General features: G+C 37.1%; 2 protein-coding genes across 6 annotated transcripts; both read right to left on the bottom strand.

The window, feature by feature from the left end:
- Nucleotides 1-3,379: 3,379 nt before the first annotated feature.
- On the bottom strand, nucleotides 3,380-5,059 carry LOC121308321 (U7 snRNA-associated Sm-like protein LSm10). Of its 3 annotated transcripts, none has more exons than XM_041240650.1 (2): nucleotides 4,189-5,059; nucleotides 3,380-4,028 (listed from the first exon to the last, which is right to left on the bottom strand). In XM_041240650.1, the coding sequence occupies exon 2, from the start codon at nucleotides 4,001-4,003 to the stop codon at nucleotides 3,635-3,637; it is 369 nt and encodes a 122-aa protein (XP_041096584.1). In that variant the 5' UTR covers nucleotides 4,004-4,028; nucleotides 4,189-5,059; the 3' UTR covers nucleotides 3,380-3,634. The 3 variants fall into 3 exon arrangements, with proteins under 3 accessions (XP_041096584.1, XP_041096583.1, XP_041096585.1); XM_041240649.1 differs by having other exon boundaries at nucleotides 4,941-5,059; XM_041240651.1 differs by having other exon boundaries at nucleotides 4,946-5,059.
- Nucleotides 5,060-5,284: 225 nt separating this feature from the next.
- On the bottom strand, nucleotides 5,285-12,106 carry oscp1b (organic solute carrier partner 1b). Of its 3 annotated transcripts, XM_041240654.1 has the most exons (11): nucleotides 11,846-12,105; nucleotides 11,317-11,346; nucleotides 9,363-9,517; nucleotides 8,605-8,772; nucleotides 8,380-8,460; nucleotides 8,010-8,113; nucleotides 7,533-7,661; nucleotides 7,281-7,350; nucleotides 7,010-7,149; nucleotides 6,808-6,871; nucleotides 5,285-6,519 (listed from the first exon to the last, which is right to left on the bottom strand). In XM_041240654.1, exons 1-11 carry the CDS (start codon nucleotides 11,955-11,957, stop codon nucleotides 6,397-6,399), a joined length of 1,176 nt encoding a protein of 391 aa, XP_041096588.1. In that variant the 5' UTR covers nucleotides 11,958-12,105; the 3' UTR covers nucleotides 5,285-6,396. The 3 variants fall into 3 exon arrangements, with proteins under 3 accessions (XP_041096588.1, XP_041096586.1, XP_041096587.1); XM_041240652.1 differs by lacking the exon at nucleotides 11,317-11,346 and having other exon boundaries at nucleotides 5,287-6,519; nucleotides 11,846-12,104; XM_041240653.1 differs by lacking the exon at nucleotides 11,317-11,346 and having other exon boundaries at nucleotides 6,404-6,519; nucleotides 7,042-7,149; nucleotides 11,846-12,106.
- Between the last annotated feature and the right edge of the window lie 1,479 nt (nucleotides 12,107-13,585).

Genomic DNA, 13,585 nt, shown 5'->3' with positions numbered 1-13,585 from the left:
TATATATATATATATATATATATATATATATATAATTGCATACAAATTTTAATTTTATTAGTACCAGCACTTTACTGAATACGCCATTTCAATTATGTCCCGCAAGTGGCAATACTGAATAGTTTTATTTCTGGATATTTTGTATTTTAAAACGTCCATGCAGGGGCTCCTTTAATAGGGCAAGGAGAGATACTTTTAGCAGAGCTAAAAATGTTGCCTGACTGGTATTTGATACAACTACAGGAATCTGGCTGCGAAAACGGAGGCCAGCACCGTATCATTTCAACAAAGAAGACAGGACAGGCCCGACTCAGACCGCTTCCTGCTGCATCTGATGCTCTGCAAATGTCACATGCAAGCACTAACAAGGCTGAGATCTGCAGTGCATCTGAAACATGAGAATATCAGGCAGGAGATTGATGGATAACTGGATAAAATCAATGGGGAAATGGTCTACTATGCATGGACTGTCCCTGAGGCTAGTGATGCTGCCAACTGTTTGCTACTGCTGCGGTCGACACCCGAAATGGCACAATAGCTCTATATCTGCAGCAGCTGCTGCTCGCTTCTATTTATAGCTAGAAGATAATGACCCGGAATAGACACACCTACTCCCTACTGCACTACACCACCTTCATTCCAGTTAGTTTAGATAAGCTCTGGTGGTCACTGGTTTTAAAATGACCAGAGCTTATTGTGCAGGTTTTCAGTGGATCACTGTGTTTAAGACATTTAAAAAGCACGTTTAAGCGGGACATTATGATCACAGGTACAAAAATAACTGTATTTAAATGATCTGCGGACAATTTAAATACAGCTGACCTCTTAATCAATATCAATCCTCCTTGTGTTTCCCCCCCAGGGGTGATTTATCAATCCCCTTAAGAACATAACTAAATACAGTGGAAAGAGGTCCACGTTAGATTGCAGGATCTACATCACAGCATGCATGATAACCAAACGTGGACCATATCTGCTAAACAGGACTCACCCCGGAACCACGTTTGTTTTTTTTTACATGATCTAACCCAGCATGTGAAAGCTACTTATTAGAAAACCTACCTAATTTAGGCATAATCATAATGGATGAACAGAGATTTTTGAACAACAGATAATAAATAATATCCATAAAAAATATAAATATTTTTGTATAGCGCCTTTCATAGTGGACCACCATCACAAAGCGCTTTACATGATACGAGACTAGGGTGTGTGAACTGTGCATCAGCTGCAGAGTCACTTACAACAACGTCTCACCCGAAAGACGAAACACAAGGAGGTTAAGTGACTTGCTGAGGGTCACACAATGAGTCAGAGGCTGAGCTGGGATTTGAACCCGGGACATACTGGTTACAAGCCCATTTCTTTAACCACTGGACCACACAGCCTCCTACATTATGGCCACATAATAGCAGTAATACACAGCGCATCAAAAATTACATTTTTGGAGAATAATTCCAAGCCATTGACCAAAAACCAGTAATTTGTATTATTGATTAAATAATCAAGCAAGAACTGTCTTTCTGAATAATCAATGACTGTCACGTAGAGAACCCTGCCACCCCCAGTCTTTGGTGAAGAGATCTGGGAAGATATGCTTCAGCAAACCCCACTCCCCCAATCCCATTCTCACGTCCATGTGTGATGTCTCAGCATGTTTTGATTGTGTGCTATGCAGTCTCTTCTGAGGTTTGGCGTGTACTCAGGGAGTGACTCAGGCTCAGAAGTCCTGGTTTCTCTTTTAGTAAACTGCAGGCTGCACTCAAATAACCCAGGTACCCGTCTGGAGTAGTCATGGAAACATAACATTAATTACAGGCGTTTTACTGCCGTGACTGGGTGGGAAAGCATCCCAGCCTAACTCAGTTTGGCGTTGGTGAGCACATAGGAACCTCATATTAAATTAAAGACACTTCTGCTTTTTATAAGTTAGTAAACTCCTGTGTGTAATAGCCTTTGCGCCAGTTTTAGGAGCCCTTTTGTACTGTGTGTCTGTTTGGCTTTCCTTGCAGCTTTGCCTTTGGAAAGGCACTGACGATGTATTAAATAAATTCCAAGGGGAACAAATATAAGCAGGGCTTTTTTTTTCTTTTGTTTTTTTATTCATTTCATTTTTCTGTACTTATTCTTTTTAGCTATTTATGTAAATAGATTATTTTTTTTTCCCCTGCAGGTTTTTTTTTTATTTTTATATACTGTATGAAATTATTGTTTTCAGCTACTTTCCAAAATTCTTGGTCATTTTTTTCTGTCACAATATGTATTAACTCGGCAGTATTGCAATTATACCTTCTTTTCTTTGCTGTCTTCCACAACGAAATCCTTCTGGTCAGGGCCATATTTTTCTGGGGTTTCTGAGAGTAAGTATTTTTCTTTTTCTAGGTTACTGTATTTTATTTATTTTTTTGCAAGGAAAAGGGTAAAGTCAACAAACTGAGCAATCAGTTCCTGTTCTTCCAGTGTTTACTGGATATGCACCGTTTTATCGGTTTAAACTGAAAATCAGAAGCCCTAAATAAGTCTAGTCTTAAATTGTACATTTAATATATACATCAGCGCCCAAAAGTATTGACATTCTCCTATCTTTTCAAAGCAAAATTATAGTATACTATATATGAAAATCCTTCTCAACGCTTACAGTTTTCAATGATTTACTATTGTGTAAAGCATCTGAATCTTACAGCGTTAGTTTTTTTTTTTTTATTAAGCAAGGTTTCATAGCTCTTAACAATATTACGCAACAATGGAAAGATGATAGCTTAGAAGAATTTGTAGAAATATATAAATAAGCATTAAGAAGAATTTCTATCTATCTAGCCACATCTCCTAAGTGGTAATTCTATAGTATTTTTCATTGAGACAACACGCACCATGTATATACAGGGTGATTAGGAAGTACGTTTACCACATCAACACACCATATCATTGATGTGATAAACTTATTTCTAATCACTCTGTATATTCAGAGTGGTACAGTATGCAATGTTTCTCTTAAAGATTGGATTTTTTTATTATTTTTATTTTTGTTAACACTAGACACTTCAATGCCGACACGCTTCCACGTTCTGAGAATTTAAAAGGCTTATATACACGCCTCTGAATATCCCATACATGTTGGGGGCTGTAGGATTTACTGTAAATGTTAAAAAGATAAAGGAATCCAGTAGCTGTGGGTGTTACTCATACACCCACCTGCCCTCTGATACACTTCTGGGTTTTGGTTTTGTTAAGCAAAATCAAAGTACTGATCTAAGCAGAGTGCAGGCGACCAATGCTTCAGTGAGTGGGTGAGGAGAAACAGCTTAGGAGTAGGACAAGATGACAAAATACATTACCAGATCCGCTGTCTCTAATAACAGTGTATCAAAGCAACAAATGCTTATTTCTGACAGTTTATTTGAAACCCAGCTTAACAGTTCCTGGGGGAAATAACCAGTACATCAGCAGGGCTTTCATCTGTTTCTCTGAAATCCAAACTTAGTGAACACACACACAAGCTGTCTTACCTATTTATTAAGGTTTACACCAGATCTCTGTTCTGTAGTAGCAACAGAGCAGTGTTTTGTCATGACTTGGGAAGTCTCTATACAGCAACACACTGCAGGATGATCCTTCTTGTGGGCATCATAAAATGTCATTTTTTACACTTGAGGTATTCCTTTCTCCCTTGCCCTTGTCCGCCAAAGTTCCTCACCCTGTGGATCTTCTGCAGCTGGCTCTCGATGGTCTTGATGATGTTCACTTCGTCAGGGATGTGCACATACCTCACATTCCTACCAGTGACAAAGAAGTCAGCCAGATGGGTGGCTCTGCCCTGCCGGTCAGTGTACACAACCTCGGCCAGGCGGATGTTCATGAAGGCATCCACATTGACAATGCGACCCTTGGCCACGCTTTCATCCCGCAGGTCCACCGTGGTGACGTGGCCGTGGATGCCTTGGAGCAGCACCACCAGGCTGTTTTCAGTGATGGTTCGCTCTCTGATTGAGTGAGTCACTTCCATGGCGTTAGGGTGGAGTCAACAGTTTCTGCAACCAGAAATTAAACCTTTAACATTAAGATCAATTTAAACATGTGAAAGAAAAGCTGCTCTGTTTTTTTGGTAATAATATAATACTGTGTGGACTGATCTAAAATATAACCAAAAATTCAATAGCAGAAAGGGAGACTAGCATAGCAGCCTTTTACCTTTGGAGGTCTGTTACACTTTGAATCCAGCATCAGGGATGGAAACAAGACTCCTGTTGTGTAGCAGTGTGATCCATTACTGGTTTTACTACAAGTTTAATAAGACAGAACTCAGCTTGTCACTAAAACTTGGAATGGGGGATGCAACAGGAGTCTTATTTCCATCTGTGCAGCACAGGCCACATGTGAAATAAGGTTTGTGGTCTCAACTTTGCCCTTGAATGGCAATGTAATAGCACCATTATTCATGGCTGGTTTAGAGAACTGTGACGTAACAGATCGAAGTAATAATATATCACTGTATGTAAATTTAACTCATTTGGGGCGAAAATAAAAAAAAAGCGCTGTTGTTCCCACGTGTGGTATTGAATTCTTATTTACGACGCTATATGAAACACTGAACAAAAACATGCAAACTGCTCCTAGTCTTGCATATTTCATGATATAATAATATAACTAAACATACTCAAGAAAGAATAAGGGTATTAAACAGCAAGATTATTTGTTATTATAGCTAATGTGACTACGTCCGAGGTACACGAGTTACAATTCTGAATTACAGGTTTTAAAAATGCAACGATTTATTTGATGCACTGCAAATTACTGTTCAATCGTTTTGAAAGTTATGTGTACGTAAACTACTCATATTAATTCGTGTGCTGGCATCAAAAACACAACCCCCTGTAAACTGGCAGCCCAAATTTAAATGATAAAAGTTCCGAAATGGTTTTAACACTTCTATTGGTGTCTACCTTACTGTCACTCTTGCATACGCTCTGCAGTCTCCTCAATTCTAATAAAATTGTGAATTTTGTAATTTAAAGACGTTTCCTTAATTTATATCTTGCCTCTTCGCAGACTGATGACGTCACAAGACATAGTCGCTAATTTAAAAAGCAAGTCACGTAAAATATTATTTTGAGCTCACAGCATCGCCTAGTGGCCATCATTTGTAAGTGTTGTCGTTAAGCCAAAGTTGTGCAAATTAGTTTTGCTGCGTCGACGTTTGAATATACAGTTGCTTACTTGCATGTTGCCTTGTTTCACCAGTGCTTTTGTATATGGATGTATAGGCACAACAAGCTATAAGCATTTTGTTTTATTAAAACATGCAGTTTCTTACAAAAGTAAATCTACATAATCACAAACTGCTGTACATTTTGTAAATGAATATATCCATTTTCCATTGTATCCATGTAGTATCAGTGCGGTGGGATTCAAAACGCTACAAGTGTTAACATGTATGCCAGCATTCAGTTAATCTTTGCAGATCAGCTGATCAAATATACAATTAATATTGTCTTTTAGTGGGCTTCCCTCATTCGTTCACCCCTTGTAAATAACTGCATTTTACTTTACAGCACCAGCAACATTATGAAACATGGAGGCAAGGGGAGTTTAAAATATTGCACTGACAGCTTTACAAAACTTTACATGAACTAATATTGCATGGCAATCTGTGGTACCACTTGTTTTGAGAGCAGTGAAGTCCACAAGCACAGAGGTGCAATCAAAAACATCTTTATTCCCCATGACACTGTGCAGATTGTCAACGGTTACCTGCTAACTACGGTTTCAAAATAGTGTAAAACATAACGCCTGTGTTTAAAACTGGCACTAACAGTGTGAACACCCAAATAAAGTACCAGTTATACACACAAACTGGTTTAAATGTAACTATTTGGGGGTTACACTGCACAAGTCTGTCTTTGTCTCTGCCACTGATTGAAGAATACAAATTATAACAACTGCAGGCTCTCCCCTGTTAATCTGCAGTGCCCAATATCAGATTCAATTTTACACAAAAATAGAATCCCTTGATTTCAGTCTATATTCTTCTTCAACAGTTTAACCTTTTGTTTGATGGTAATAATAATAATAATAATAATAATAATAATAATAATAATAATAATAATAATAATAATAATAATAATAAACAGTATTACTTGATAACCAAGCTTGTCTGTAGGGACAATTAAATTCATACCCCCCTTTTTTTTTTTTTAACAAACAGGCTCCCAAATAGGGATTCACCTGTAGAACAGCTTTACACCATTAAAAGCCAGACATTCACATCACAAAACATTCAAATTGATAACATACAGGCGGTCTTCTCTCTTTTTCGTAAAACCCCCCCCCAAAAACCTAGCAGCATGTCATTTTACAAAGTGAAGCAATAAAATGTGTATGGATGGCACGGTCTCTTCTTCACAACAGTCCATCCATCATGGCAAGAAGATCATCTCCTTTGCTGCAGGGGCTCAGGCTGACCGGATCTTCTTCTTTAAACTCCCCCATGATTCGAGCAAGCTCTTCATTTGATTGTTGGTCCTGCCATTGAAATAATTTATAAGCAAAATGAATCTACAGTGCTTTTGGTGCATTCAGTTACTGGGAACAATTCAAACCCACAGTTTCGGGGAAAAAAAGGCCTGTGTGAATAGGGCAGTGCGGTGGGTTATAGCAGACTATTGTTTAACTGCTTATCAACAGCTTTACCATAATGTTATTTATTATGCTCTTAAAAAAACATTCCACATTGAAGATAGCCCTCTAATTTGAGTAAACAGCCGAGATCTATGGGTGCGAGAAACAATGAGATCATTTATAAATGCTTACCTGTGTAGCCTGTATGTTGATGAATTGATAAGAAAGTTCTGAAGGTCTTAATATTGCAGCCTCCCTGAGAGAAAACAATTTTTTGCAGCTTATTAAATGCACACACGTAAACCATACTCCATCAAAATTTAAACAAACAAAAAGTAATGTTCTGTTTATTAATAGCCCACAGCTCACACTGCCCACACAGTTACAAACGTACTCTTCCTCCTCATCCGTTGAGAAAAGGTTTACCCGGAAACCTGACTCTGATCCAGTCGTCTTCTTCACTTCTAGACCCCCCATAAGTCTTGCCAACAGGTTCAATTCTTCTTTAGCAAGCGGGTTTGGGGCAGCATTCTCCTGATGTTTGGAAACAAGTTTGAAAGATTCATATGCAGCTTGGAAAAACTACGCAGAAAGAGTGCTTCATTTTTGGACTAGAGGGCATCATTTATTTACATTCTGGTAAAATTAATAGAAAACATGTTAACCTTGGCGTGTGATGCAGAACTCTTGGATGTCCCTGACATGTGAGTCTCAACAGGGCGGCTGACACTGTACCTACAATAAATAATACAGCACGTATTTTAAGAAATGTTACCAAACACTTTGCTAGATGTTGTATTACTTGGGTTGTTTTGCCATGGTTTTCTCAAATAAAAGTTGAAAACGCCCCTGCTGAAGCAGTGTTCTGCCCTTTTCAATTGTTTTAAACATTTAATAGAATACACAGCGACACTTACATGTTTGTTCCCAGTTTTAGTATTCTGTCTCCGTACAGGTCAAACGATCCTTCCTGAAGAGGACTGGTGTAGCTTCCACCATTCGGGAACTCACATTTTTTCATTTCATCACCATTGTAACTGAACATTCTAGACAAGACATAAGCAAACCAGGAAGATAAAAGCTGAGAGAAGAACATTTTAAACTACTGAATATAAAACATGGGAAAAAAAAAAAAAAAAAACTGTGGATGAATATAATGAATACACATTTGAAAGTGTGTAATAAGTCATAGGAACTGTCTACATGGGCATAACTTGTACATACATACATTATATGGCTTAATTAATATTAATATGTTTAACACCAAATTGTTACACATGTGCTGCTCCGTCATCCAACCAGGTTGACAGTGTAATCTGTTCCCTATTACAGCCCAATACTAAACAAGGTCTCTAAACAAGTCGCATTTAAATGGAGGCTACATTCTCAGCTACCTGATAAGTCCTGGGATCTGAGTTCCATATGGAACGGGTCCAGAGGTTGGCAACACAAAGCGACCATTGGAATTCTGTACTTTATCTTTCAGAAAAATGGACACCTGCAAAGACATGATAGATGTGAAGAATACTTAAAAAAATACTAACAGTAATGTTTTGACTCTCGATTCTATGCGACAAATCTAAATAGCTCGGTTGTGAGCTAAATTAAAAGATAGTATTAGAAGATTGTAATACAGTATATTTGTTAGGCAGTTAGCTGTGACGCCAAGTAAAAACATTATCAGTAAAAAAAATATTGATATTTTAATGACCAAAAGCAGAAAACAATAAAAGGCAAATAATTCAGAAATGCACATTGACTTACTCTGATGTGCATGTCCTGGAAGAAGATGAGCAGTGTCTGTCTGATGAGCTGAAACTCGCCAGCAGGGAGATTGCTGTACATCTACATAACAGAACGGGAGATTAGGAATTACAAAATAAGTCTGAAAGGTCTGAGAATTCAGGGTTCCCAACAGCCACTGCACTGGGCAACACAGTAAACTAAACATTTCAGTCCCAGATATAAATATATTGACTCATACTGTACCTCTATCAGCTGACGAAAGATCTCATCCACCTGGTTAAAAATGCTAGGCGAGTCCCGGATAAAATCTTTGATTGCGTCCATGTGATTGAATGAGACTAATAAAATGTCTTTAGGCCTTGGGCATAGCAGTACCTGGTATTTAAAAGCCATTGTCATGAGATCATAGAGCTGCAAACAAATAAGAATATAAATAAAATTTCAAATTAGTAGGCTGATTCATACCCAGTACATTATCTGTATATTAACATTCCCAAGCAATAAATGACCAAGGAATAAGATGTGCATAATTAAGTGACAATGCAGGAGGAGAAACCAGATATAACTCTCAAGATGCTGAGAAGCAAGGACAGCTCTGATTCTATTCAAGATTTGGGCTTGAAATATGAAAGTCATCATTTCTGAAACTGTTCCTCAAACACTAATAATCTGTAGTTTTGGATATGAAATCACTTGCCAACCAAGCAACTTAGATCACTTCTCTATTAAATGAGATCAGACCTACTGTTTTTTTTAAATTTTTTATTTTTTTTTTATCAGACTGATAAGCTACAGAGGTATGCAGCTTTAATATTAGAAGCATGGGTTGCTGTTTACATAACTATGCTGACCCATAAAAACAAAAATGTGTTCTGTATTTGACAGGTGTTTCTAATTTTACAAACTTCTGTACTAACGTTATGTGGCTATAAATCATACATACAGGCATATACATTTGCGGACAAATATTCACTGGGCTTTTTGTAGTTTTTTTTTTTTACCTTATCCATGCTAGCCTGGTTAAGCCTCATAATAGAGGCATGGGCTAGTCGATCAAACACAGTCCTTAGTGCCTTCTTTGAGTAGAGCTCTTGAGGTTTGAACAGTTCTTCCATGAATGTCTTATTGAACATTGTAGTGATGATATCATTCATAACTAGTAAAAAAAATAAAATGTATAAATAAAACGTTTTAGCTTATTGGTAAGCATGAAACCCAGAACATATTGCTAAGTCTGTAAATACTGGTTATTTTTTTTTTTGCAGTTTGTTTAGGTATCACTGCATGAACTATGCTTGAAATAGCATGTCTTTGTAAAGTGGATATAACAGGCAACTATTGCAATCTTTAAAGATCACATAGTCTCAGGGACCGTAATATTGTTTGGTTCTAGGTTTGCAATATGGTGCCAAGAAAAATACCCAGGGCATAAACTTAACTATTCTGTTTTTTATGCATTACATTTTGAAACCACATGTAATGACAATTTAATGTCAAACTATTTCTTAATGTTTTGCCCAGTGTCTGACTGTTTACATTTCTTTTTAATTGCAAAAGTAGATTACCATCATGGTCAGTTTTTGTTTATTTCAATAATAGCATGTTTCTTTTTTTAAAATACAAGCAACAATATACCCAAGGTTTGTTTATAAAATCAAAATGTTAGCTTGGTGCCAAATTCAGAAAGTCTTTTGCAATATTTGTTTTCATTATTCTTTGGAGTTGTGACCTGGGAGATTAGCTTATCTTGGCATACGATACTTGACTTTAATGCTGAGGAAAATAATTGAAATGTCATTGAAAGCTTGCAACTAGCAATGGAAAAGGGTAATAACGGATGGCAAACACATTTTACTGCAAAGCAATGTGATGAAAGTTTCACAAAGAAATGGCAAGCTGAGCTGATTGAAAAGCAAGGAATGTGCATATCATCTATTAGAACTTTTATATGACATTCACTGAGTGAAGATATCGGTATACCATTTATAAAAACTGTGCAAGGTACAATAAAGATGAAAAAACTGACATATGGGCTGTTTATAATAATAACAACAACAATATCTGCACTGACTCATTCAACTGGAGAGGATGCTATTTAAGAAACGTCAGGTTGAAAAGACTGAATGATAAGTGTCTTGACCATTTAAAGATGCAGCTGGGGGGACTGAGAAATTTGGCAGCTGGAGGTACCACAGTAATTAATTTTCATTAATTTTCACCGGGGGACACAACCTCTCTTGACATTTTCTTCAAATCTTTTAGCAATGTTTTTTTTTTCCCCCCATAGCTGAAACTCAAAGTGGCCAGCTGACTTGATAGTCAATTTTGTTTCTTGGCTATACATTGTCCTAATGAAGACATATTCTGAGAGATTTCACATTGAAATAATCTATTCTGGAAAGCAGCCTACAGGGCTGATTTATATTTAGAAGCAAACTCCCAACACCTTAACTGGGAGCAAAGTTGTTCTATTAAAAAGAAAAAAAAAAAAAAAAAAAAAAAAAACCTGAAATCACAGGGTAAATATACTGTTTCACCTAATATGCTGTAGTACTCTTGACCATTATGAAGCACTGCACACATTGCAAAACACAATCTCAGAAATTAGGTATTTGTATGATGCCACTGTAAACATTGAGCTATTGTGTCCCTGCATGTTCATATTACTCATAAAATAGGTGTATGAATACATAAGACAAAGCTTTCCAGACTTTAATTGGCATAAACTGGTCAGGTGCTCAGACTTAGAGCATCAAATTGCAACCAGGAATCTCTGGAGAACAAGCAATCTTTTTAATAGAGCCTCTCAAAGATCATTTTTCATGCACATCTGCTGTACTTGACTATGCCTACTGCAGTACTTGTTACTTTGCACTAGCTAGTTATCAAGGAAAGGGTTATTCGTTTTCCAGTAACCTATGGCATTATGCATGACTTTATAAGTAATTACAATACCTCTTTTCCTGTCTCCAGCTGTCCAATCAGCTACATGGAGCGTTTTCAAATAAAAGATTTATTTACAAATAAATATTAAGAAATCATCCTTTGAGATGTTTTGATGATAAAGGTGTTTTTTTTTTTTTTTACGGCTCCAAAAAATGACCATATAAGAGCAATGCTACATGGGTGGTTGCAGAAGCGATGCTAAAATCATGGTTTGTAAACTACAGCACATGATTATTTACGGTGTGAATGAAATGCGGTACTTTTTAAAATTGTATTTAAACTGAATCCTTATATAAACAACTTGCAAATTACAATTACACACACACACAAAGATGTTTGGTTATTGACATGTTCAGGCAACCTTTATAATAAGTGATTTCCCTATTTTGACGTTGCATTCTTAATAATATCGTAAAACATGCATGGCACATTTACACCACAAAACAACACGGGTGAAAGAGACGACAGGCTTGACTGTGTGCAAATCCAATGGTATTACTGTATTATCCTTATAACTTGTACTGCGTTCACATTTTACCTTTCCTGGCTTTGTCTGCCGGTATATTTTGTGCTCGTAGTCGCTGATCCAGTATATACAGCATCTCCCCGCCGAGGTTAATAAAAAGGAGGGGCAAAGTCCGCATCGACATGTTTGTCTTAAGCTATTACCAAAACCGAATCTATATTTTACACAAGAAGTCAGCAAGATAAGTTTTGACTTCGTATTTTTTTCCTCCCTGATGGTATCTGACGGATGAAAGCGTCTGTGTTCTGCTGTTTGGTTGCCAGGTCACGGGGGAAAAAATGAACCAATCAGCACTGGTTTTACTGACAGTCGGTCTTAAAGGGGCATAGCTAGCAAACAAAAGGGAGAGAAAATTTTTTATTTTTTATTTTTTTCATCTCCCTCGGTCGGAACAATTTATTTAAATTTGGCACTGCCATATATACTCATACACCCCCCCCCCCCCCCCCCCCCCCCCCCCCCCCCCCCCCCCCAAAAAAAAAAAAAAGTGTGTATTGCAGAATATTGTAATTTGTAGAAAACAGAGATAACAGCCACTTTCAATATGTTTGTGCAACAACAGTTTACACATGTGTTTTTCTGATAATAAATAAATGATGTACAACATAAATGACAAACAATAGATGTATGACAAATTGATTATTTTTGTTGCAGTAGTGAGGTGGTTGTCATGCAGTGGTTTTTGGGTCAATACATTGTTAATGCAGGTTATATACATTGGCTTCAGAATACAATTTCTGAAAGGTTGGACATCCCTGGTTCAAAATAACTTAAACCAAATATAACTATCTGTATTCATAGTTCATGACTGTTCTTGTTTTCTGTTAAAGCAAACCTTTAAAACATCCATCCCTGTATTTACAAGCAGTAATATTCCAGTTCTGAATCTGCGTGTTCCATGCCATGTAAGCAGGGTATTCTGAATACATCTGGACATATTCACTGCTCACGGATCACCTGAGGCATCTCAACAAAACAACAGAGAGCTACATTACACCAGTGAAGAAAGTGCTTTTATTTGTTTGGTTTTTAAATTTGAAAATAAATCTGGGTTATGAAACATCTCCATTGCGTATGCGAACTTCCCGGGCCATTCTGCAAGTCTCGCAGAAACCACAGAAGAACGTCATGAGTGCGTCGTTACAGACCGTACCCTGGAAGTGAAAAATTAGGAAAATGTTTTAACTGTGGCCAGGACAAAAATAAATAAATAAATAACATTGGCTTCAACAGCATTCCAAAGACCGTTTGCAAACCAAGAGGAGTGGGTTACAGAGGTTAGAGAGCTGTTTGAACAGCTAGGTTAACTTCTCACCCGGCAAGACCCCTGTCTCTCATTTGATTCTTATTTTATTTCATTTTATTTTATTTTTTAAGTAACAATGTTTTCTCTCCCTTAATATTTTTAATGCATGCACTATATCCCTACATGTGGGGTAACTTCCTAGTTTCCTAAGTATGGATTGATTGCAAAATATATGTCTTTATCGAGCTATGGTCATGGGTTAGGATGTGTATATATGTGTGTGTCTGATCTGAAGTGTCCTTGCATAAGGAAGTTGTAGCAGTTGTCACATTCAGATTATCTATACAGTTCATTTATTCTTATTTAACTATGTATATATTAGAAACATATAGTACAGGGTGGCCAGTATAAGATCCAAGCTAATCTGCGCCCACTCAAGGCTGCTCAACCCTGACACCGAGTTGTATTGGTTTAAAACCTATAATTAGTGCCCCTATAAATAATGA

Source organism: Polyodon spathula, unplaced genomic scaffold (genome assembly GCF_017654505.1).
Source record: "Polyodon spathula isolate WHYD16114869_AA unplaced genomic scaffold, ASM1765450v1 scaffolds_645, whole genome shotgun sequence".
Taxonomy (NCBI): Eukaryota; Metazoa; Chordata; class Actinopteri; order Acipenseriformes; family Polyodontidae; genus Polyodon; species Polyodon spathula.
This window is presented reverse-complemented; position numbering and strand designations above follow the sequence as displayed.